The sequence below is a fragment of the Phalacrocorax carbo genome, chromosome 6 (assembly GCF_963921805.1).
Source record: "Phalacrocorax carbo chromosome 6, bPhaCar2.1, whole genome shotgun sequence".
In the NCBI taxonomy this organism is placed as follows: domain Eukaryota; kingdom Metazoa; phylum Chordata; class Aves; order Suliformes; family Phalacrocoracidae; genus Phalacrocorax; species Phalacrocorax carbo.
The window spans coordinates 29320264-29346482 of NC_087518.1; the positions used below are offsets into that span (position 1 = coordinate 29320264).

Below are 26219 nucleotides of genomic sequence, written 5' to 3' on the forward strand. Positions count from 1 at the left end.
ATAATTTTCAATATGGTCTTTTCTTCCCCCTGCCCTGTGTTTTCCTTGTGGCTGTGCCTCTTCTGGGAAACTGGACTTAGGCATTTTTTAAAACACTGTACCAAGCACTAAGAATTTCCTGTATCTGATATAAATTGTAAAGGTGCTAGAATAGATCTATGAATGCTGGAAACACAAACTAATATTTGATCAAGGAACCCTTGAAAACGATGGATAGCATTAGTATTCTGGGCTGATAATAATTCGAACATGGTTCTGAGCTCAGTAGCTTGCTGGCAATAGCCTCCTGGGGGTTCCTGGCTAGGAAATCTGATTTTGGGGTGTATGTGAAATTCACAGACCTCTGTGAAGCCCCGCTGAGCTGATGCCAAAATTGAAGATGTGCCAGAGAATAATTTGATCACCAGCTTGAGCAGGAGGCATGAAGTCAAGCCAAAGGCCCTCCTGAGGTGTCTTGCTCAACATTTCTCTATTCTGCTGAGCCACTGTCTCCCTTAAGATCCGAGGGTAGGCAAGTAAGTTTTATCATTGGTATAAATGAGAGCAGAGCTCTCAGTTAGAAAAGACTATTGGTAAGACTAAGGAAAAACATCCATGGCCAGCTACCAACATCCATGAACTTGACCATGCTACATGAAAGTTGATGAAAACAGTAAACTATGAAATAAAATGTGAGGATTTCCTTACCTTTTGGATGCTGTGATTCATCTTCACTGTCTGAACTGTCATTGCTTACAAGGTGCTTCAGCCTAATATTTTCTGTTGAAAGAAATGTAAAATTATTTTAAACTGCTAGGGTTTAATTATCAGAACAGCTAAGGATTTGAAAACAATTTGAGTCATAAAACTATCACAGTCATCTTAATAGAAAATACAGCTAAGATATTCAATCTGCTGTGGAGATCTCTACGGTCAGAATCTGATCAGAATATACTGGCTTTAGCCTGCAATTTTTGCAAAGCTCCTGCACTAACGAGATTAGCCAAAGGGCTGAGAAAACAAAATGTAATCCTAAAGTAGTACCTACCACTCACCTCTGCACTACATATCTGATGCATTTCTTTCACCTTGATTAAAATTTAGATGTAGAGCTTCTGTCCTCTCAGTAACTCTTAGTGAACTAGGAAGATGACGATAATTTCTGTTAATTACCTGCTAATTTTTTAAAAAGGGAGGAATGCTTAACCTCATTCATACCTGTATGTATGGTTACCCTTAAAAATAGTGGGGGAAAACTCAAAAGCCAAGATCGTTATGAATAATAACTAGTGTGAAAAATAAAGGCCAACACAGTTACATGGGTAGAAAAGCCAATGGTTTTCATCTCATAACATTAAGTGAGAGAAATAAAAACAGAAATAAGTGAACTTCCCTGGCAAAAATCTGCATTTTTTTAGGGTTAACAGATTTGTTTGCAAAACAATCACAAAATCATTGTTAACTGTTCATTACTATCTCAAGCAATTATTTCAAAGTCAAAATGAGTACTGAAAAAGCAACCTATTCCACTCCTCAGGTAAGGTTTGTAGTGAAGGGGAATTCATGTAAAAGTAGATTTTAGGCTGAAAACATTGTTTTCACTAACTATAGAGGGAAGTCCTTCTTGAAGTACAGTAGATCTGCAATGTTTTACGAGCAGTCTCATCTTGGAAGCTTATATCCTACAGAGACTGGAGACAGAGACTGAAGCCCAGTGATGCAACTGTATCCATGAGAACTTTTGAAAATTAAAGCCCTTTATTCCCTAGTAGAATGTATGCTAGGAATCATCTCTGACTGAAATTTGAAGCCAGCTAAAATAAACTGAATGAGGGTTGTTTCCTAATGAGATTGAACATATGTTATCAACTAATTGCTTTTTCCATTAAAAAAGGAAAATAATATCTACTTTTTCTCACAGAAGGATAATGTAGATGTTGGTCCCCGGTGGCATACCTGTGCTTCAGGCTCTAATTTCCAACAATGCTGTAATTCCTACCAAATGCAGTATTAAAACAATGGCAATTACACTTTGCACTTTTTGCTTAAGTCTATGTAATTCCTATAAGCACATCTGGCTGAAAGAGATGATTAAAGAAAGAGCCACTATAATGTCAAGTGTAAAATATCACAGCTTTATCACCCTTGGTAAAGAATGCTGGATACAAATGAGCACCACTGTTGCTTTTTTTGTAAAGAGGATTATGCCCTCTTAGACTTACAACACTGTAAAAATCCCCACAGAAACAGAAGAGCTTAGTCATCATGTATTTTTCCTTAAATACTTTTTCTTTTTAATACTCAATGGGTCTTCAATATACCAAACACCATCAATGATCAAACACACCAAAGACAAACATGTACGAATTCTTGAGCGATGACATAGGAGACCGGTCAAAATAAGAATTAGTTGAATGAAAAAAGGAGCTAACAAAAACAATAAATGCAATTTCTGGACATCAAAACATCTCTTTAAAGCAACCCCATGCCAAATTTATTATTTACTACTTCTAGGTGTGATTTATACATGCTGTGTGTAACACTGCCTCTCCTGATGTCTACTGGCATTTTGCCATTCACTTTGGTGGTACCAAGGTTTCACTGGGACATCTACTGCTACGGTAATAGGTTGTGATTCAAGTCACATTAGTATTTTCACATCTAATCCCACTTCAGATCCTACTTTTTAAATTATATGTGAAATGAGCCACGGATGAGTCATAACATTCTGTCTCTAAACATCTTAAAAAGCAGTAACAGTCTTTTCCACTACCAAATCTATTGGAAGAGCTCCTCCACTACTAGGCGTTAATACTCATGAGATGTATCAGAAGTATGAACCTGGAGGCACATGTCTCATTTTCCTCCACAGTTAAGCACATTATCAAACAGCTGAATACCATCTATTAGGAGACAGACAGCAAAGGGGCTTGGGGCTTTTTTTGTTTGTTTTTTAAATCAAATCGATCTGCATTTTCTCTTCACACTCTTCAGAAATATCTGGCTGTCTAGTACAATTTATTTATTGGTTATATTTTCCCTGTAATGCTGTCTTCTGAAAAGGAAAAAAAAGTGTAACCCCCCCCTTTTGTTATCAACTGCATTCTTGAATAAAACACAATAAAGTCTCTTCAAACCAAGCTACAACTCTTTCCTTAGAGTCATTACATTATTTGTGGATTAGGAATGAAACTGAAATAATTAAATTAGTAAGCAAAGGATCAGATACCAACAGGTGACCTATGGTTAGAATGGAACAATCTAACAATCCAGAGATGATACACCCGGTTTTACTTTACTAATCCCTTGAATAATACAGTCCAGTGTCAATAGATTACACAAGTAACCAGCAAGTATTTGTCAGCTTCTGATCTCCAGAAACTAGCATAACAATATAAAAAAGGGAGTTGGATTCTTTTAACTTCATGAAAATACTTGGATATATGCAGGTGACTTTCAGTTTAGAATCACAGAATCATAGAATGTCCTGAGTTTAGAAGGGACCCACAAGGATCATGAAGTCCAACTCCTGTCCCTGCACAGGACAACCCCAAAATTCACACCACATCTCTGAGGGCATTGTCCAAGTGCTTCTTGAATAGCGTCAGGCTTGGTGCCGTGATTATCTCCCTGGGGAGCCTGTTCCAGTGCTCCACCACCCTCTGGGTGAAGAATGTTTCCTTAATATCCTGCTTAAACCTCCCCGGCACATCTTCCTGCCATTCCATCGGGTCCTATCACTGGTGACCAGAGAGAAGAGATCAGCACCTGCCCCTCCTCCTCCCCTTGTGAGGAAGCTGTAGACCACAATGAGGTCTCCCCTCAGCCTCCTCTTCTCCAGGCTGAACAGGCCAAGTGTCCTTAGCCGCTCCTCATATGGCTTCTCCTCTAAATCCTTCACCAGCTTCATGGTTCTCCTCTGGACACTCTCTGGTAGCTTTATATCCTCAATATACTGTGGTGCCCAAAACTGCACACAGCACTCAAGGTGAGGCTGCACCAGCACAGAGTGGGACAATCACCTCCCTTGACTGGCTGCAATGCAGGGCTTGATGCACCCCGGGACACGGTTGGCTCTCTTGACTGCCAGGGCACACTGTTGGCTCACGTTCAACCTCCCGTCGACCAGAACCCCCAGGTCCCTCTCCCGCAGAGCTGCTCTCCAGCCTCTTGTTCCCCAGCCTGTCTGTACAGCCAGGAATACCAAGCCCCAGATGTAAAATCCAGCACTTGCCCTTGTTATACTTCATTACGTTGGTGATTGCCCAGCTCTCCAGCCTGTCCAGATCCCTCTGCAGGGCCTCTCTGCCCTCGAGACTGTCAACAGCTCCTCCCAGTTTTGTGTCATCAAACTTAATGAGTATTCCTTCCAGTCCTGCATCCAAGTCATTTACAAAGAGATTAAAGAGTACCAGTCCCAAGACAGATCCCTGCAGAACCCCGCTAGTGACTGGCCATCAGCCTGATATAACCCCATTTACTATGACCCTTTGAGCCCGACCCATCAGCCCATTGCTCACCCACTGCATTATGTGTTTATCCAGCTGTGTGCTGGACATCTTGTCCAGGAGGATACTGTGAGAGACAGTATCGAAAGCTTTACTGAAATCCAGAAAGATCACATTAACTGGCTTTCCTTGGTCAACTAGGTGGGTGACCTTGTCATGGAAGGAAATCAAATTTGCTAGGCAGGACTTTCCCCTCGTGAACCTGTGCTGGCTAGGACCAATGACTGCGTTGTCTTTCTGGTGTTTTTCAATAACTCCAAGAACAATCTTCTCCATAACTTTACCAGACACAGAAGGGACACTGACGGACCTATAGTTACTGGAGTCATGCCTGTCGCCCTTCCTGAACAACGGGACAACGTTTGACAGCTTCCAGTCAACCGTGACCTCTCCAGATTCTCAAGAGCATTGAAAAATCATTGAGAGAAGTCTCACTATGACATCAACCAGCTTTTTAGGTACCCTTGGATGAATCCCATCAGGCCCCATCAACTTGTAGGGATCCAGCTGGAGCAGCAAGTCCTGCACAAGTTCAGGCTTGACTGGGAGTTTATCATTCCCACAGTCACGGTTCTCTAGCCCAGAGCTCTGGGGCCCCCATAGCCCACCATCAGTGTTGAAGATCGAGGCGAAGAAAGTATTAAATGTCTCTGCCTTATCTATGTCCCTGCTTGTGAGGTGGTCATTCTCCTCAAGCAACAGGCCAATGTTATTTCTGGCCTCCCTTTTGCCATTAATGTATTTTAAAAAGCCCTTCTTATTGTCCTTCACTGTACTGGCCAGCTTCAACTTTAATTGAGCTTTGGCTGCACATATTTCCTCCCTGCAGTGGTGAACAGCATCTCTATAGTCCTCCCATGTCACCTGACCTTGCCTCCACTGGCCATATAGTTTGTTTTTCCTCCTTATTTCAAGAAGAATATCCCTGGTCAGCCAAGCTGGCCTTTTGCCTCGCCTGCTTGACTTCCTACACTTTGGGATTGACTGCTCCTGTGCTTTTAGGACATGGTACTTAAAAAGCGACCAGCACTGATGGACCCCAGCACCTTCAAAAGCTTCTTCCCAGGGGACCTTTCTAAGTAGTTCCCTGAGCAACTGAAGTCTGCTCTCCTCACGTCCAGAGTTAAGGTCTTGCTAGCAGCTTTCCTCCTATCACCATAGATTTTAAACTTGACTGTTTCATGGTCACTGTGGCCAAGGCGGTCCCCAATCTCCACTTCACCCACAAGGCCCTCTCTGTTAGTAAGCAGCAAGTCCAGGAAGGCACCCTTCCTGGTCAGTTCCCTTAGTACCCTAAGTTCAGTTTAGTTAGTACCTGTACCAAGAAGTTGTCAACCCGAAGTTGTTATCAGTACCTCTGACACTGATCAGAAACAAAAGAGAAATAAAGAAAATTACTAACCCTCTTTCCCATGCTTCATCACCATTGACCAATTTCAGCTATTAAAGTTACTTGAATTCCACATTCTTACAATGACTACCAGCAGAGTGCCATCCTTCCACAGAGTAATAGTGCACTGAATCTTGCTAGTAACCGTTTTGCATAGTAGAAGAATTATTTACTAATGTTACCTACCTAGTTCTTCTTCCATGGTGGGACCTTTATTTTGAGAATTAGAGACGCCAAGCACTCTGTTAAATAATATAGAAAAAGCACTGCCCCAGACACCTGAAAGGGAAAAAGTAAACAATAAATGGAGGCTGGTAGAATAAATAAAACATACTTCACTATTTAAGCAGTTGCTCCCTCTCTGAACACACCTCTGATTTTAGAACTTGCTAAGTCATAAGCTCAAATGTACATACTGGAAACAAAAAAAACAGGGAATGCCAATCTACGTCTGTCAAATCATTCAAATGGACGTCTTCCAACAAATTGAGAACTCTGCTTCTTGTCTCACACTCTGTGTGATTGTGTTTAAAAGCCCTTGTCCATGAACTACTGAAACTAGTTTTATTTTAAAGTCTCTTTCTGTCACATACTCACCCATCAAGAAATGCAAGGGATTTTCACTATACTTCTTCACCACTGTCCCCATAAAAAATTTGCTTCCAAACAAATCAGGTGACATAAAAGTGCCGTACTTTGCCATACCAATCTCATACGGACTGAATTCCACCCAGTCTGCAAAACAAGAAACAAAATTTTGCTTAGTTAGCAGTCTCAACCTGAATAGAAACAGAGGATGAAAATACATAAATGAATGAAACCTCTCTCCAAGCAAAGACATTTTAGTTAAATGGGAAGCTAAATAACCAACAGGAATATCTCTTAGGTTGAGCAGAAGTCAACATTTTTATTTCACATGGACAGTCTAACATCTTGGCAGAGAAGGAATTCTCATTCTCATTCTCTCTTATCACAACAAACTGTGGTGAAGAAATATGAGGTTGTAAAAACAGAAGTACAAAAGCAGCAATCACAAATGAGAAAAACAAAATGACATCTGGTTTTCATCTCATGCTTTGATACAATTCCCTGAAATGCAACGTGTGTCTAAGTTCCGAGTTTCTTTTCTCTTGAGTTCCAAGTTTCTTTTCTCTCACTGTGATCCTAACAAAAACTTGGAGGGCAGTGACAAAAGCAGCAGCAAAATTATTTAATGTCACAAAAGCTGTGAAAGATTATAGGAGAGGCATTTGGATTCCACCAAAACCCTAAAGTTTCTAGTGAAATCCAATATGAAAAGGAAAGGTGAGAGGCAGCTGAGAAATTTATTAATACCAAACAATACAAAACATAAAAATACATGCCATTTTATTGACTGGAGAGCCTTAATAAAAATATGGAATAGAATGGTCAAATGCACTTTCTGATCTTAGCAGAAAATTTCAGAAGCGACTTATATTTTATGATGTATGCCTTTTTTTGAAAATGTATTTTAGCTGATTTTGAAATATTTTCATTGATACCAGTGGAGCTGCTGACATCAGAGAATTCATTTCAAAAAGGCAGCAATAGGAACAAAAAATACCCTACATTTTTAGCATTTCATCCATTCATCTATTTAATGTTCCATGTTTTAAGTAGTGATTGATTTGACTGCTTCTGTAGACAAATTAGAAATAATTCTGAAATAGAAAGGCAAAAGAAACTCCTTTGAAAAAGCCCCACAAATCACAGGATGTCATCCACTTCTTGAGATGTTCAGTGTTTCTGTTGAAATGTTAAACCACTCATCCTGAAAAGGAAAGATTTAATCACGACTGCTGAGTTTGGCTTTGTGGGGCAATGCTTATCTCTCCTAAATCAAATACAACATCCTATTTTCCAAATAAACCACCCACAAATCTTCACATTTATTGGAAGAGGAGGAAATTCCTTTGAAGACCCAACCCAGGAATTTAATGATATTTCCCTTTAGATATATAAGCAGGAATTGGCAGATATGTATTCAGAACCATGTTGACAGCAAAACTAAATTCAGAATTAGAATGAATTTAATCTGTGATAATCCACTTTCATTTTTGTATTTGCACTGAAGAAGATTTCTCAAATCACATACCCTGCATAGGGAAATATGATTTCTGCTTTAAAATTAAAGGGCTTCAGCATTAGCTTCTGCCATTCCAGAAGCTCCTTGAGACAATGGTCATTTAAATGAGCAGCACTTGAATGTCCCAAGGGAGAAGACCTCTGTACTAAGAGAAATACTTAGTGTTTATACCTCTGGGTATAAACTGGGTTAGTTCCTTGGCTGTGGCTTAATCCAAAATGTACTAAAGTCAAACCACTCAGCTGTGTTCACTGCATTTTGTGTGTGGCCCTGATGTAAGTTAGATCATAACTCTACACTGCTTCATATCAGCTGAAGATGCAACAGATTTTTCCTGTTCACAGCAGGGAAGACAGAGAGGTAATATTCTGCCAGCATTACTGGGCACATAAATACATGCACTGTACTCACACACTGAGACCAGAGTCACTTTACAGTCCAGCCTTGCTGCATGCAGGCAGATCAGAATCATACCCAACCCAGTATATGTGTGATGAACATGGCTAACCGAGCACTGACCGAAGGATCCCTCTGAAACCTGGATGGAACCTGGAATCTGAGTGCTATGAATCCATACTTGAAGACAGCCCTGCTTCCCAAATGAATTCTGTAGCACTTACTGGTATGGAGTCACACAAACACCCTCTCACAGACATAAGTTTACTATAAGAGCAAAACCCAAAAATCCAAATTTTGACTGCTCTGGCATTGCATCAGCAGCAAAGCTGGTGAACAAGGCTGTTAGGGGATAGAAGCATGCAATACAAAGCCAAACATTAAATTCCACTCCCCTCTTTAACAATGGATATCAGTAATATCAGTTTCTTAAGGTCATGTCTTATCATTAAAGAAGCTATTGTAATAAAACAAAACAAAACACCCCCCTGCCTTTAACTAAATCACTGTAATTATGTTCAGTTAAAATGATTAGTGCAGTTTTGGGTATGTCTGGCGCCGCCTGGGTCAGAAATGCTACTGGAAGGGAAAACATGCAGAGCCTGGAGCATGAAAGCTATTAGGAGCTGCATGAAATCTTGCACCATCGCTCCTGGAAGGAATGTTATCTGATATAATTAATGCATTTCAACTTGAAACATCACCAATGATCTCACCTACATCTAATAAATAACAAAGTGTAAATATTTCTGTTCAAAACCTACTATGTATTTCATATAAAGAATAGCTGTTGAGTTCTATAAGGAGAAAAAAAGCTTACAATAGAAATGATCAAGATCGAGCAACCTATATAATGCTATAGATGATAGCCTCAAAAAAGCAAAAATAAAATCCACTGGCAGAGGCAATACCTGTTTTAGACCAGTTGGTAAGGCTAGAGGAATTAGACGAGCCTTCAGGTGCTTCTGGTCTTGCTTAGAGAAGGTCATTATTAACTAAAGATAATTTTGTTTTTAAAATGGTAAAAAGTAACCCAAATAAAATGTCTCAGAAAACAGAAGCTCATAGAAAACCAAAATACTTTTCTTTTCAAACAAAAAGTTTTCAGTTTCCTAAGGAGGAAAGTAGAATTTCTCCCATTAAAAATTTAATCTAATTTACAACCTCATTTTCCATTACAAACAAGTTTTGACAGCAACTTTTCCGAATTATCTTTTTAGGAAATGTGGATACAATCTCTGACTTATAAACCTTGGGCAAGCCACTTGGTGTTTCCCTTCTCAGTCTTATATATAAACTACACAGCATCTAGCACAACTGGAACCACTCTCAATTGAGGACACTTAGATGGGATTAAAACCTATGGAATAAAGAAAAGCAAAAGCCCCTTTTGTTCTTTGCACTTTCTGTACTTGCACAGTACTCTACATTGTGCAAGAAGTAAAAAAGAGGGAGTATATCTAATATGTTTGTTCAATTTGAATGTCATCCTCCTTAGAGAGAGAAATAATCTTGTATGACTGAAGACATTTCCCTTTACTTGTTTGATATACTGATGTTAAGCGGCTGTTGGAGAAACACAAGCTTTCTTTCTGTCTTGGCTCCTGCAATGTACTTAGCTACTTCATGGATAAGCAATATTCTTTTCAATTGGTAGGAAATAATTCTTTTGTAACATATAGAGAATAAAAATTGGCCACCACTTAACATTTCACAGAAACCTAAAGAGGCTGTTACTGTGTTAGACTTATTTTCAGGTAAAAAGAAAAAAAAATTTACAAAATGCTCTAAGAATAAGTCTCCAAACCCAAGAATGATAGCAAAATAAAAGGCCGTTGACCTAAACTACAGTCTGTCTTTCCATGGACATCTTAAAAGCCAAGAAAAGGCTCAGTTCCACCGTATGCTGTGAGGAACATGTCCATTTGATGCCTGCTCTCCACAACCCTTTAACCTTGGTGCAAATACTGCACCAACTGAATAAGTATCCACCTACCTAAGTATGTGATCAGTTATCCCTGAGTAAATTCTTGTTATCAGTCTCTACTGTCTGATTCCTAGAAGGTGCTGAACACAAATGTGTCCATTTCCCCATCACCTTTTAAAACCTATCAGAATTGTACTTATGATGTTCCTATTTGATATATCCTTCGACATCACAACTTCCTCTCTTTTCAAAATTAAAATGTCCCTGTACTCTGTTCATAACAAAGCAAATTTTGTTAAGCCCCGAAGAATGTTTCATCTCATTGCAAATTCTTTCCTAATCCTTGCCATAAGACTAGTAATTTCAACATGTACCAAGTTGCAGGATACAATTTTCTCAGAAGTAATAAAAAATAGGCTTTTCAGCCACGCACTTCTCTCTTCTTGTCACAAGTGACTCAATACACAGATTGAAAACATACCTGCAAACATCAGCTCTGAGACATCTGGTTTGACATGGAGACAGGTAAAGAGTGGGAGAGCACACTGTGCATTATCAATTTTCTCTTTCATGTTGCTCAAAGTGGTGTTCATTCTCTGCATGAAAAGAAAGGCATTATATCCAAACAGATCCTATAGAGGCCTGCTGGTATTTGGGAGACTACTCATTTCTCTGAAATCGTCAAAGAGAAGGAAAATGGATAAACTCAGTTATTTCCGAGAAAAACAGGACAGAAGAACTGTAAAAGGAAGTGATCTGTTTGAGTACTTTTAATACTTAAGGAAGGAGTGGGAGAAGACACAGCAGGCAGCTGAAATAAGCATGTGTTATAGAATCCAAAAGAACGTGGCCAAAAAGAAAACAGCATTGCTGGACAAGGCAGATTCTTTCCCTCTGCTACTGTAAAAGACAAAAACAAGGAAAAACCTCCTAGGCAAAACTGCTACTAATGATCGCGTAATATTTTTCTATCTGTGCTGGTTCTGAAAGATCAACAAAGATAACGAAGAAAAGCAAATGGACTATTAAGAGGCTTATATTTGCTAACCAAGGATCTGCATCTCCCCCAGAAAATATTCTGGAGTCTGCAGTCAAGAAAGACTGAAAGTCATTATGACATAATAGTACTAAGATGTACTATTATGTAGATGTTTATTATGTAGATGCACTATTATTAGATGTACTAATAGTACTATCTGTGAATAACCAAGAGCCTTATTTTCATTTTTCACTGATTGTGTCAGGTTCAGATTTAAGCCAAACATCTGTGCCTTTGTTTAACTCCTTAGAAAATGGGGACGTCTAACCAACCCCACAGATCATTAACACCCCTTTATCATAAGAAACTCACCCTATATATCAGTTACTAAAAGCTGTATTGCCTGTATTTAAAACCTAATGGCAACGTATACTCATGAAAGGGGCAAGTGTATAAAACAAGTCTGTGAATCTATTTACACATTTCAATCTTACGGTAAGATCAAACCCAAACTCTGCTCACCCGACTCATCTGAAGTCTGTGTGCCTGATTCAGTCAATTAGGATTTGTCAACAATAACATACAAAGGTACCAATCACACAATCATAGAATGCCCTGAGTTAGAAGGGACCCACAAGGATCATGAAGTCCAACTCCTGTCCCTGCACAGGACAACCCAAAATTTTCACCACATCTCTGAGGGCATTGTCCAAGTGCTTCTTGAATAGCGCAGAGTAGAGCAGGACAGCTGCTGTAGCCCTCTATGTAGCCTTCAGTGAAGCCTTCCTATTGTCTCTTTTTTCAGAAAAGCAAGTAATAATAAATAAAGTTGTGAATCTTTCACCTTGAAATTAGTATTTTGTTAAGCAAATGCTGCTTTTTCTTATAGCAAAATGTGCTTAAAGAGGTTACAACATTTTGTAATTCTTTTGCTGAAATTGCTTGAGCAGTAATTTTAATGGATGATACACAATGTTAAGAGCTTGCTGCAAGTACTCAGCAGTTGAGTTCATTTCTGTTGCACATGCATCTGTTGCATGACGTTTTCCTAGCTCTTAAAGAAATGAGTACTGTCCCTGTCCCAGAGCAAGGAAAGCATTTTATAAGTTTCTTACCCAGTATCTGTTCAGCTATAACTTTAAATATTCCTATTGCTAAACATGCTTTGTTAAATGTTACCAAGGTAATTTAAAAAAAATAGTAACAGTGGTTATTATGCAGTAGTTTCATGACTTTGATAATCATAAAAAAAATGAACTCACATCATGAATAAGTGTTTCACCTATTAGCATTCCAAAGATATCTGTGAAGGTGACAGGCTGGCCTGAGCTTTTCTTATTCCACAGTGCTTCAATGTAGCGTTTGACTTTCTGAGGAGTGAGCAGCAGAAGTGGGTTGTGACTCACAGAGTTCATCAATTCTTGGTTAATCTCTTTTGGTCCTTTTTCTGGAAAGTCCGGGTGTGAATACAAAGTTGACATGTACCTGCAATGGAAAATAGGCTCTGTAAGTATCAAAGCCTGGTTCAATGTCAGATGGCTGAAATATACAATAAGCTCATAAATATTTTGATACAATTACTGATTAAATCAGATTAATTTACTCATTATTTATAAAGTAAATTGTCATTTCCTTTTTCTCAAGGCATAGAAAGCTAAACAATTTGTTCTAAATGTAAGCGTACAATCAAATACTCAACATATATTTCCATAATGTGTACGGTGTAAAAGATTAAGTGTTCCTCATTTATCTCTTTAAGGGACAATGGACAGAATCATCGTAAGCTGAAAAAACAGTTTATCAAGTTGTCACAGCATACCTAAATTGGCAGACTGGAGGCCCTATAAGTATACACATGCAGCTCTTTCACTCTAAGATGTACCTCTTTCTGTCACTCTCCAGTTCATTATTACTGTTCAAAAATTCCTAACATATATTAGTAATGGCATGCTTTCCAGGATCTAGTCGTTTTCATAAGATGAAGCACATAACTGCAACTTGTGCAGAGATTTAATTGACCCTCAGGATTCAGAAGATGCCTATCAGGCAAATCTTGGTTTTGCCACTGAATAACTCTGGAAACTGAAGTTATGTTTACTCAAAACAAAGTTGAGACACACATGCAGACAGCTGTGGTTTGCACTTGGTTGGCTTAAGTAACACTAAGGGTGAAGACTCAAAACAGGTTGTCCCAATCTACCAGATGCTCATTTCACTATTATTTATTCAATTAGCTGTCTCGGGTATACATAACATACTGCAGGCATAATTCTGCGTAGTACTGAGATACACTCTGTGTAAGCTTGGCCCTGAGATCACTGCCTGGCAATTTAACTGACAGCATGATGAACCCTGTCACATGCATGATGTAAGACCTTGATTCATTAGTCCTTGCACAGGCTCTAAAGCTTAGCATGCTCATCAGCTTGTGGGTGGAACAAGCACAGCAGCAGGCTTCCATATGAGAAGAGAAAGGAAATTGCAGGATGAAGAATTCGGCACAAGGTTGAAGCAAGATGACAGAAATGATCAGGGAGGTAAATGCATTGCTCCAAGGTTAGGCATGCATCTGAGTGAACAAGCAAAAACCTGCCTCTCCCTGCAGGAAAAGAATTCTCCACCCTTCACGGAAAAAAAAAAATTTAAAAAAGAGCATTATTCCCAAGTAACAGACTGCATGGAAATAAAGAAAAGAAAGGCAGTGCCAAAGTGTCAATCTATTTATTCATCAAGCAAGGTAAGTCTGAATAGATGACATCACCAAGACAGCAAAAGCAAATTTGTTTAAATATAACTGTTTCCAACATATGTTCCTGAGTGAATCAGTTCTGATAATCTTGCTATTTTAATACAGATTTTATAGGCTTACATTAGATCAACTATGTATTCACACCTGGGTTTTCCCAAAAAAGGACCTCATGGCCAGCTGACTGACATCTTTTCAGAACACGGACTACATATCATTCCCTAGACACACAGTGAAAACTTTTCAAACTGCGTTGCACTATTCAATTGCTCTTCATCCTGCCAAATTGTATCTACCACTTTTTGCAATTTGGCAAAAGTACATCCAAGTCTCTCAATAGACAGTGATAAATCTGCTCCCCAACCACTAGTGATAGAAAACCCAGGTTCTAGGGATGCCAATATTTTACAGTTCAATCTGAACAAGAAACTTACTAGTTCACAGGCACTTTTGGCATTTCAAAACCTTCTGGCACTCTGAAAGCTTTCTCTCTAGTCTGGGAGGGGGGAAGCAAGGTTCACACAAGCGAAGAATAATTGAAAAAAGCCACACAAGGAATAGAACAGATCATTATCTATTTCAAAAGAGTTAACAACTTTGGGGTTAGAGTATTTCCTTAGAACATGTGGAGCCAAAACTCCTGTGCTTCCTTAGAGTTAAACCAGGGGATATAACACATCCCAGGGGGATTCCCTGCTCACTTATATTTATTTATTCCAATAAAAGCCTTTTTCCCTTACTCTTGAAGAAATGAGATATTTATATAATATCGTAATTTAGACTGGAAGGAACCTCAAGGTCTCTATTCCAACCTCCTCCTCAATGCAGAGCCATCTTAAAAGTCAGATCAGGTTGCTCAGGGCTTTGTTCAGGCAAGTTCTACTTTCACATAAGTATTCACTGAGTCAGAGAGAGACAGGGTGACACCTTACCCAGTCCAGTCAAGTAAGGATGTGGCAATACATTCCAGTGCTTGACCACTCTCACTGCAAAATAATTTTCCTAATAGCTAATCAAATTCATCTTGCTTTAACTTTGGCCACTACCCCTTGTCCTTTCTCTGTGCATCTCCAAAAAAAAGTCTGCTTTCTTTACAGCTACCCATTAGGTAGCTGAAGGTAGCAGCAAGATCTCCTGCCACCACTACCTTTGCCTACTCCTCAAGGCTAAATAAATCCAGCTGCCTCACTTTCTTATGTGCTCCAGTCCACTTATTGCCTAGTTAGCACTCTGATGGCATTAATCCAGTTTGTCAACATCTTTCTTGTACTAGGTGGCCCTAAACTGGATTCAGATGCAGCTCCAGTATTCAAACTAGTATATAAAAAAAAACCCTGGATATGATAAAATGGTATTTTGTGACATTTGGGATACTCCATTGAAAAGGTCAACATTTTCTTAAGTTAAAACATCCTCTACTGCAACTTGATCCATTAATATTAAAAGCAAGTTTTAAAGTTAGACAAAAAAAAAAGTCTACAATTTTTCAGTTAATGAAAAAAATGTAGTGTTAAGGAGTCCAAGCAGTTACGAAATTTGGATTGAATATGTCAGATGGCTTTGGCTGATGAAAATCACGCAGCTTTAAATGTTTCATCATTTCATTTAAGAAATGTCAAAACAAATAGTTTCAACATTTGTAATAAGTGTGATTTGGGACAATTTTTATAAAAGCAAAGAAACAAAAGGCTGCAGGTTCACAGCACTGGGCAGGGAGAAGAGAAACCCTCTGATTCAGAAGAGTGGTTGAGGCAGACATATTACTGGGGTTCAAAGCATTCTGCTGCCTCCAAAGCCTTGAGCTCATAATGCCCAGAGAGCGCCTTTCACCCAGTGAAGTCACTCTGATTTTCTCCTGGTGATGTTGTTCCTGTTAATGGGCTGAAGAATTCATTGAGTCAGACAGGAGAACATCATAACCACCTGATATGGGCATTCTAATTGAGACATTTTGGAAGATCTTCTCTCCCATCTGACTAACACACTATTTTAAAAACGATGTAACTTCTGAATTAAACAGTGACAATAGGAGTGGTACAAGGCAATCCCTAGCATGATGCCGTGCCGGATGGCAGTCAGTCAGTATTCTTTCCTACAAGCTTAAGTATATCTGCTCTAATCTCCTTATGCTAAGAAAGAATCAGTGAACAGGTCCTAGATATCCCCTGTAAATCCACTAAGGAGGGGACTACTGAGTCTAAAACGGAGCAAAAGATCTTTCAATGATTTTGAGAATCTCTGAAAAGTGTCCCAAAAGGATATAATCCATTTTGGGTTGATTGAGTCATCATCTTCAAATCGCAAGGAATTTTTTTTTTCATTTCATCAGGAAAATCAAGCAACACAAAAAATATTTTGGATTTAACCAACAGCTTGAATTCCTACTTTTGGTTACCAAGATGAAACAATCAGTTACACAGTCCTACTACGCAGAGTATTAGCTGTTGATACAGAAACATGGGTGCAAATGCATAGCACTTCTTTTCATCCCTTCCTGCTATCAAAGCTCCCAGAAAGATCACCTGGAGACTGAGCTGTGCTCACCCTTCGAGGCATTCTGAAACACCTCCATCAGCAGTCGTGCCCCACTGACAGCTGTCTCCATATGTCTTTTCCATAGCAATAGTGTATGTGTAAAATTTGCTGTGAATTATAACCTTAGAAATAAGTCAACTCTCATGAAAATTTGTTCTTGAACTTCCTGAAGAAAAACAGAAGAAAAAAGAAAAAACCCTTACCACGTGGATCCTGAGAGACCAGCAATGTAAGTTGCACAGTCTAAAATTCCTGATTCATAAAGTGCTTTCATGACTCCAGCAAACCCTACCATGGCACGAAATCCACCTCCTGAACCCAATATCGCGATCACTGGTACCTGCATAGATGAGAAGAATAGCCACATCACCACATCAATTCTGATATCACCACATCAATTCTGATAAAGACTTAAAAGTAGTAAATAAACGTTATTCATCAATCACTGGCCAAACATACCAGCCTTGTGCAATCTCTGATCACCATCCAGAGATCCTCATAGCAGAGGAGAAACCTGTGCTTTTACAAATCTGTGCACAAAAGTTCTAATAAGCCAAAAAGAAGGTATAGTGGTACATGTGTCAGAGAATGGCAAAATACTTTAGTAAAGCACTTTGAGATATGACTTTTAAACACTGTACATAGATGAAAAGTATCCTAATCCCATCCATGAAGCTGCCTGTCTCTCTTAGGTTCTCTGGGCCCAGGAGTGATGTACAATATCTGTATGTCATTTACTCAGTCCCTTCTGCTTCACAAAGAGCTGGATGGCAGAAGTACTTTTGGACTGCAACATGGGAGGAGAGCGCTGCGCATCATGAGCAGGGGAAGCCAGGAACCAGCCAGCAGCATGAGAGGTCCTGTTTGCCAAGGTGGAAATCACAGAGAGGCAGAGCAGACTTCCTTCCAGTTTCCTATTTATCTTGTACCTAGGGACCATTAGCAACCAGTAGGTACAAACAGATGGCATGTAACAAAGCACCTGGCATGCAAGGATATAAAGGGAAGCTAGATGTGCCTAGCTCTCATGCAGGCAAGAAGGAAGGTATGACTGAGGCAACAGAAGGGCAGGAAGAAAGCCCGAATTCCCAGGAAAGGGGGAGCTGCAAGCTTGCTGCTCGCAGCAAGTCTCCCCTTCCACCTGCAGCTTTTCACCTCGGTTCAGAGCTCTGGTGACAGAGAAGGAACAAATGCTGCCAGGGACAATTTTGGACCAGACATCACAGGTTACCAGATAAGAAAGTGACAAGTGACAGTAGCTGATGACTCCCTCTTCTATGGGATACAGGCAGCCTGCCTGCCAGACTGATTGTTTAGGGAGGTTTGATGCTTGCCCAGGCTCCAGATCCATGATGGCATGGAGAAATGGCTGAGTCTCACCTGGCCTTCCAGCTGCTACTCCTCACTGCTCATCCACGTGAGCAACAGTGATACAAGCTGAGGAGACCCTGAGCAGAAGAGAGGCACTTTGCCCCCTGTTTGAGCAAGAATGAAGGCACAGGCACCCAAGGCTGTGGCCTGTGGACTTGATCTTTCCAGTCTGGAAGAGGAAAGGTTCAAGCAGATTCTAATGGGCTCAGGTGGTGTCACTAGAGAGATTCTTGGCTTCTCGACCACGAAGACTTGGTTCCTGATGAAGATCATGTATGGAAAAATGAAGAATCCACCTGACCAACAGAGTGAGGAACACCTTCACGAACAGACTTGCTAATTTAATGAGGACAACTTTAGACTAACTTCAATGACAGGGACCTAAGTGATTAAATGGTGCAAATGTTGCAAATGTAGGAAGGGTGCATAGGAGAAAGCTAGCAGTGAGACCTGCAAGTTCCTGCTCAGAAGTAAGAGTGTTTTCAGAGGCTTACCTCAAATGTCTCTATATTGATGTGGAGACATCAAACAAGAAAAATTGGAAGTTCAAGTGGAGCCACAGGTCTATGACACAATTAGAATGCCATAGACTTGGTGGAACAGCATGCGTGGCAGCTGGGAATACAGGTGGGGAGAAAGGGTATAAGGGGACTGTGCTCTACAACCAAGCAGCTCCTGATTGCAGAGAACATCAGGATGCAACCAGAGACACACCTCTGGGGAGCTTCTGAGTCATGATCAGACAGAAGGTAATGCTAAGAATGTTGTGGCAGTCAGACTCAGACTGCTCACCAATGAGATGAAGTGGGTAAGGCTTTCTCTGAAAAACAGAAGTCTCCTGATCTGGCTGCGATCCTCACAGGGGATTTTACCCCCCTGCTGAAAGGTCAGCACTGCATAAGCCATCCAGGAAGTTTGTAGACTGCCTTGGTGACAATTTCCTAATGCACATGCTGGAGGACTGACTAATGCTGTACCTCACCTGCTGCTCACAAATAGTAAAGAACCAGGGGCAAATGTGGCCACTGGGAGCTGCTTGGGTTGTACTCCTCACAAAGTTATTTAGTTCAGGATCAGACCAAGGTTGGGAAGTGAGCACCAGAGTTAGGACTCTGGAATTCACTAAACTCTGGGTTGTTCTGGGTCTTACTAGGCACAATCCCCCCAATTTTCTCTGTTGGCAGTAAATTGAGTGTTGGCAATAGCACTCCCTTCAGAGACAACTGGGACTAGCTAACCTCCAGAAGTTCCTTCCAAACAGTACTTCTACAGCTCCATTATAGTGTAATTTTTATTCAATACTACTTCCTAATAGGGTACAATATTATCACTGCACAGAATCCTCCATTTTAGGTTCCTTACAGGCACAGAAAGATAATGTCTGTTTTTTCTGATTCTTCAGGTCAAATACTATCATTATGACCCTCCTTAGCTTCCTGTCTACGGAAATAATGTATGGAATTCCAAGTTCAGTTCACTCACACAGATTTGTGGCACTGCTTCAGACCTTAAAATACAACCAACAAGTCCACAAATTGAGTGAATAAACCATGTCCGGTCTCGGCATTAGCAAGTTATTGCCCCCACAAGGCCCTGTTACTTAGAACTCTAATTGCCTACTTTCTGAAGAATTAGAATCTATTTGAAGAAGTCGCCACTTGCAGCAAGATTTCTAAATAAAAATATACTCAGAATTTCTTTAGGGATAAGACATAAGAATGCCCTTCTTATCTGTAATCCAAAATAGAGAAGATATTAAATTTAGTTTTTAAATAAACTGTTTAGTTACAAAGCCACAGAAATCTTTAAAGCAATCCAAACACCAGCTTTAATCCAAATGATATCTTTGTGACAGAGCCAGAAGCAGTACATGTAACTAATCAGAAACAGAAGAGAGACAAATAATATTTTGGTTAGGAGTTTTAAAACACATTTTATAATAAAAACACCTGATATTACCACACAGCAAGAATACAGGTTCACAAGGGGAAATTCCTGCTTGACCAACTTAATTACAATTTTATGACAAGGTCACCCATCTAGTTGACCAAGGGAAGCCAGCAGATGTGGGGGGTTTTGGATTTTAGCAAAGTTTTGGATCCTGTCTCTCACACCATCCCCCTGGACAAAACATCCAGCACACAGCTAGACAATCCCACGATATGTTGGGTGAGCAATTGGCTGATAGGTCAGGCTCGAAGGGTTTCAGTAAATGGAGTTACATCAGGCTGGCAGCCAGTCACCAGTGGGGTTTCCCAGGGCTCAATTTTAGGGCCAATGCTCTTAAATATTTTATAAATAGTCTGGATGCAGGAATTGAATGTACACTAAGTAAGTTTGCCAATGATACTAAACGAGGAGGAGCTGTGGACTCCCTCGAGGGTAGAAAGGCCTTACAGAGAGATCTGGATAGACTAGAGCTGGGCAATCCCCAACCATATGACATTTAACACGAGCAAGTGCTGAATTCTCCAGCTGGGATGAGGTAATATTGGTTGTACATAAAAACTCTGGGATAAGAGGCTAGAGAGCAGCTCTGCAGAAAGAGATCTGTGGATTTGGGTTAATGGCAAGTTGGATATGAGTCAACAGTGTGCCCTGGCAGCCAAAAGGGCCAACCGTGTCCTGGGGTGCATCAAGCACAGCATCACTAGCCAGATGAGGGAAGTGATTGTCCCACTCTACACTGCACCAGTGAGGCCTCAGCTCAAGTCCTGTGTGTGGTTTTGGGTGCCTCAATATAAGAAGGACATCAAACTATTAGAGTGAGTCCAGAGGAAGGCAACCAAGACGGTGAAAGGTCTTGTGGGCGAGATTTACAAGGAGCGGCTGAGGTCACTTGGCCTGTTCAGCTTGGAGAAGAGAAGGCTGAGGGGTGACCTCATCGCAGTCTACAACTTCCTCAAGCAGGGCAGTGGAGGGTGAGGTGCTGATCTCCTCTCTCTGGTGACCAGTGATAGGACACAAGGAAATGGAATGGAGCTGCAACAGAGGAAGTTCAGATCGGACAATAGGAGGAAGTTCTTCATGGAGAGGGTGGTCAGTCACCAGATGAGGCTCCCCAGCGAAGTGGTCATAGCACCAAGCCTGTCAGAGTTCAAGGAGTGTCTGGACGATGCTGTTAGTCATATGGTTTAGTCTTAGGTGGTCCTGCAAGGAGCGGGAAGTTCGAGTTGATGATCCTTATAGGTCCCTTCCAACTTGAGACAGTCTGTGATTACATGATTCTAAAACTTAACATGCTACCATCATCAAGTGTTTCAGCAAGGTCCCTGGCTCCCAGTTTCCAAAACCTAGAAGAATTTTCCACTGTTCAGTGGTGGTAAGGTAACAACATCTTGGTTGTTATTAAACATAAAAAGAATTACACAGTTGTGCAGAAAGCCCCTATCTGATCAAACTGGTAATCAAAAATTTCACTGAAACGCAATTTAAGGTGCCAATAGATGGGACTAGTTATAAGAAGAGGAACCATATGACTACTGAGTTCAGTTTATTTTTGCACATTCTACACTCCAAGACATGAAACTCCTCTGTGAACTGAAAACGCACAGTCACATGGAAATGACCATGCACAATGACCAGGTATGTTGAGACATTTCTGGAGGCTTCCATTCCACAAGAACTACTTATTCTTGCTGCAGTAAGATTATTTTATTATCTTTGTAAGTGTTAAGCTTTAGTAATAGAAACCACAGGTATTTACTGGCATCAGCATTCATCATGCACCTCCAGTGATAGCTATCTATAAATAAATGACACAACAAAGGTAAAGATTTAGGACATGCCTGTTTTGTTAAGCCAACACCCCAATAACGGAGCAGTTGCTTTGAATAGAAGAGCCACATTACTAATCACAAACTTAATAATGTATGTTAGGCTTTGAAAGCTCTTTACAAACACTACCTAATTAACTTACACAGACAAATCCCAACAGGATGAAGACAGTGGTTTGCAGGTGTATGCCTGGAAAAAGTATGTGAGAACACTTCCAAAGCACCACTACTCAACAAATCTATTCATCAGTGCAGTGGCATGAGCACAAGGGAAAATCTGAGTTTTCTTCAGGATGCAGAGAAATCTGTAAGGAGGATCAATAAAGAATGTTGAGAAGAGTCACTAGCACCCTGACAGCAAGTGCTTCCTGTAGACTTAATCCACAGGCATCCTGGGAATCATACATTCCTATACTGCGGGAGGGTGGGTATACCGAGAATTAGGTGTATATATAATATTTCTTCATTTCCACTTGATACCAAAGCGAAGCATGAAGAGGTGCAATCGCTACTTTATTTCCAGGAATGAAACTCAACTAAAGAGCTCTAGAGCAGAGGGCAGCAGCTTAAGTAAGCTTCCCACAGTAAATAAAGCTTTTAAACGATGAAAAATAACTGAAGATAAGCATCCACTGCATATTTACATTCATTTATTTCAACCAACTGAATACAAGTTGACTTGCATGTGTAAGTCAGGTGATGAAGCTTAAGAGTGCTTTCCTGCTTTGCATAGGAAGGTAGACCACATTTCCAAGCAGGTAGGTTTGTTAAAGCAGCTTTTTAGCTGCAATTCAGTTTCCAACACACTTAAGGGCAAGAAATGGTAAAATCTGAAATTACATACACCCATCTTACAAGTTGCCCTCTAGCATAAATAGGGCAGAGGCAGGGAGGAAACCTGCTCTCTATAGCTGCAGAGTACAAAGGGAAAAGAAACAAAAAGCCACATCACAATTGAGAAAGAATGAAGAAAAGACAGGATACCAAGGCGTGCACGCTTCTCCATGTACACAGGCTGGGGCTGACGATCTCCACCCTTTGAGGCACTCTGAACCTGAAGTCCTTTATACATCATCAGTAAAACCAGGGTAGAGGTACTAAACCCATTGAAACAGATCAGTAAATTTAGACCAAAAGGGTATGTGACTCACAAGAAAGTGATGCGGTGAGTCAATGGCAAAAATGTGAATTGAATTCAAAAGTCTTGGAGACAAAGGCCCATTGCTCTAGTTCCTGGCCACTCTGCCACACTCAATTATATAAGGCTGTGCCCTCTTCTGAACAACCAAAAGGCCATGCGAGCATGGCTTTCTTTTTCCTATGGTTCCTATGCATGGCACAATGCTGAGGGACCCAAGCTAGTTTTGAACAAACCAGCTTAGATATCATCCAAACAAACTCCACTGAACAGGATATACCAACACAGATGAAGTGTTTTGTCAATACATCTGCACTGTCTTTAGGATCCACGGGGCACTGTACTGTGTGGACAAGCTCAGCATCATATGGTTCCACTTCCATCAATGGGTGCCTCATCTCAACAAGTGCCGATTGCTTAACCACCAAACTGGTCATGAAAATGAAAAGGATTTGGGAAACAAGATATGTTTTAAGAAAAGCAAGCTTCAGAAAAGATTATCTCAATCATACTTTCCTGTAATCTGGCAAAAAAAGCCAATATGTATTAAATCTTGTTTTGGGAATGATCTTGGGAATGGGTGTATCTGTTTTTATCTAAATGCCTGGAAACACAGTGCACAAAATCTGGACAAGAATAGCTATGGTGGAAAAAAAATTGCCATCGGGCACACAGATAATTATTAAAAAACTGTTGTGCAAATCAAGTCTTAGGGCACTATATGCCTTCTTTAATTGATTATGGTATTTTTAGAAAATTGTTTAAAGCAACAAAAATCATAAAAATAAACTAAGCAATAACACAGGTACAAGAAGTCTCATCCTCTGTGTTTTCAGAATGTGCCTGAAGATTAATGAAGGAAATTTAGAAGTACTCATTTCCCCATGCCAGCATGTATAATTATTTCACAGGTATTAAAGTCTCATAGCACCCCTGCAAGGCACACATGTTGCTATTCCCAGATGAAGAAACTTAGGTGAACTTTGAGTGAGTGAGTGACTTGTTTAAGATTAAACAATGACTCACAGGCAGCTAAGAATACTCATTATGTCTCCCAGCTTCTGATGCCATGTTAAGACTACAAAACATCCTATAAATCCTCCTGCTATCTTCCATCTGTAGCAATAAAAGTAAAAATGATAGGCTATAAGGACAAAATGATATTTTAATTTGAACAAAAAGGTTTTTTTCATCGCTAGAAGCAGCTAAAAATTCTGACAAGTCAGCTTAAAAATACACACTTGACATATGAAAAATGGGAGGATCACATTACTTCAGTCCTTCCTAGAGTTGATAGGCCTCCAATTAGTGATTACTGTCTGGTCTTGGAAGATGCAATTTAACTGTTAAACCTTCAGTATTTGAGACAGTGAGGGATACCAAGGGAAGATGATTACAAAAAGAATATGAAATCTTACCTAGCCTTTACAATAATTCACGCGCGCACACACCACCTGCATAGAACTGATACTTCAGGCACTGAGTATCACTCCAGTCGTAACTGGATCTTGGTAGAATATCTGCATTCTTTCTGAGAAAGATATTATTCTGCTGTAGAAGATCAGACCAACGTCACATCCACAAATATCTATTGTGATAAGATTTGGACGTGTTAAGATTAAAATAACTGAACTGAAAATTAAAAAACCTTGAAAATGTTTCTTCACGACATGCACAATTTATAGCTCTACAAATAAAATATGTATGATTCTTGTCAAATTCTTTCATCTTCCTCAGAAAACTCACACAAGCACATTTTACTACGCAAGACAGAGCTCAAAAGTATACAACAATGACACAGTTACCACCTGCTCAAAACTTCATAGGAATTTAAAAGGAATTCTTCAGTATTGTTTTCAGTTTCTGCAAAAGACTTTTACATTCTGCTTGCACTAAAACTGCACAAAAGGAATCAATATCAATGAATTATCAACCCAGATTAATTCATTGACTGTGTTCATTGCATGACATGCCCCACATATACACAGTCTTCCTGTCACAATTCTGGGAGCAGAACAGGACGAGGAACAAGCAAGGAAGAGGAGGATGGAAAAGCTACTACAAAACAAGTGGATCTGTACCAAGTGTATCCTTAATTAATTCAAAATAATGCAGTGTTTTAGGAAATCACTGAAAAGATCAGTAGGATTCAGCACCTTTCCTCATTTTAATGTGACCCAAACCACCATCAGTCCATATAGATCTGTTGGCTCGGTACAGAGCACTAGCTCTGTAAGAAATTTCTCTAAGAAATAAACTTCATAATTCTAATCTTACAGAAGAGGCTAAAGCAAAAGAAGAAAGGACAGAAAGAAACTAATTTCTAAGCTGACTCTAACATCAAAACGGCTCATTTCCTGCCTAACCCTTTAGACATGAAGGCCATAGAGCCAAGGCCATTTTAAGAGCACAGGCTGGATATCAAGCACGCAAGGGCAGATTCTGCAGCTGGATGCATGCCCAGAGCTACCACACACGTCTTGTGCAGCAGGTATTTCACATGCCTTTTAGGCATTTTTAAGATGACGATCTCAGCTCAGAACCAACACCTTAACTAAGCATGGAATTCAGAATCAGAGCAAAATGAAAAGCGTGGATTTATCTCCTTTGCCCAGTTTTAACCTAGGCACAGCCTCCTAAGGATTAAAACAATAACGAATCAGATAAAAGTTACTGCACTTTGTTTAAGGTGCCAGAGCAAATGAAAACCTGTGACTTCTATCCTACAATGGCATTTACACAGTATTGTCCTTTTGAACATAACAGGCATATCTTATTTAAGGGCAGCTTCACTTTGGCACAGGATTTTGTCTCCTTAAACTTTAATCTATAAATTTAGAGCACAAGAAAAATTATTCTCCAGCCTAAATACTGTACGCACATAGAGGAAAAAGAAATATTTCTTGCTTCTGCCATCTGTTTTTACGTCGAACGCTTGTACCTCATATGTCTGTTTCATTCCTTCAAGAGACAAATGCAGGACACCAAAGGCGATACTAATCTTGATATGAACTTTCCAAACTTACATCACGGGAAGTGGTCAAGTTCTTGCTGTTTTCCTCTCCTAGAAATGATTTCATGCTCTGCATGATATTATCTTTTCTCTGTTGCCGAAATTTCTTCTCCTCGTCACACAGAGCCATGCTGAACCGGAGATCAGTTGAAGAGCTATTTTGCAAAACAGACAGGCTTTAACAAAATGCATAATTCAAAACAGAATTAAAAATATCACCTAGGGAAATGAGAGGAAGTAGGAGTAAATTCCTCATTAACTTACATAAGACGAAATAAAATAAAATAAAATTATGACTATTCATGCAACACAATTGCATCAGCTGGTTCCATGCAGTGATGGATGCAAAGAACA

At 39.9% G+C, this 26219-nt stretch overlaps 1 protein-coding gene across 2 annotated transcripts in view; it reads right to left on the reverse strand.

The window, feature by feature from the left end:
• Positions 1-26219, reverse strand: part of PLA2G4A (phospholipase A2 group IVA) — a 109509-nt gene that overhangs the window by 13766 nt on the left and 69524 nt on the right. For both annotated transcript variants that reach the window (XM_064454358.1, XM_064454357.1), the window contains exons 8-14: positions 25879-26020; positions 16771-16907; positions 12549-12771; positions 10789-10903; positions 6475-6612; positions 6064-6156; positions 688-759 (exon numbers count right to left, since the gene is read on the reverse strand). In XM_064454358.1, the coding sequence (XP_064310428.1) occupies positions 688-759; positions 6064-6156; positions 6475-6612; positions 10789-10903; positions 12549-12771; positions 16771-16907; positions 25879-26020 (920 nt within the window). The remainder of the gene's footprint in view (positions 1-687; positions 760-6063; positions 6157-6474; positions 6613-10788; positions 10904-12548; positions 12772-16770; positions 16908-25878; positions 26021-26219) is intronic.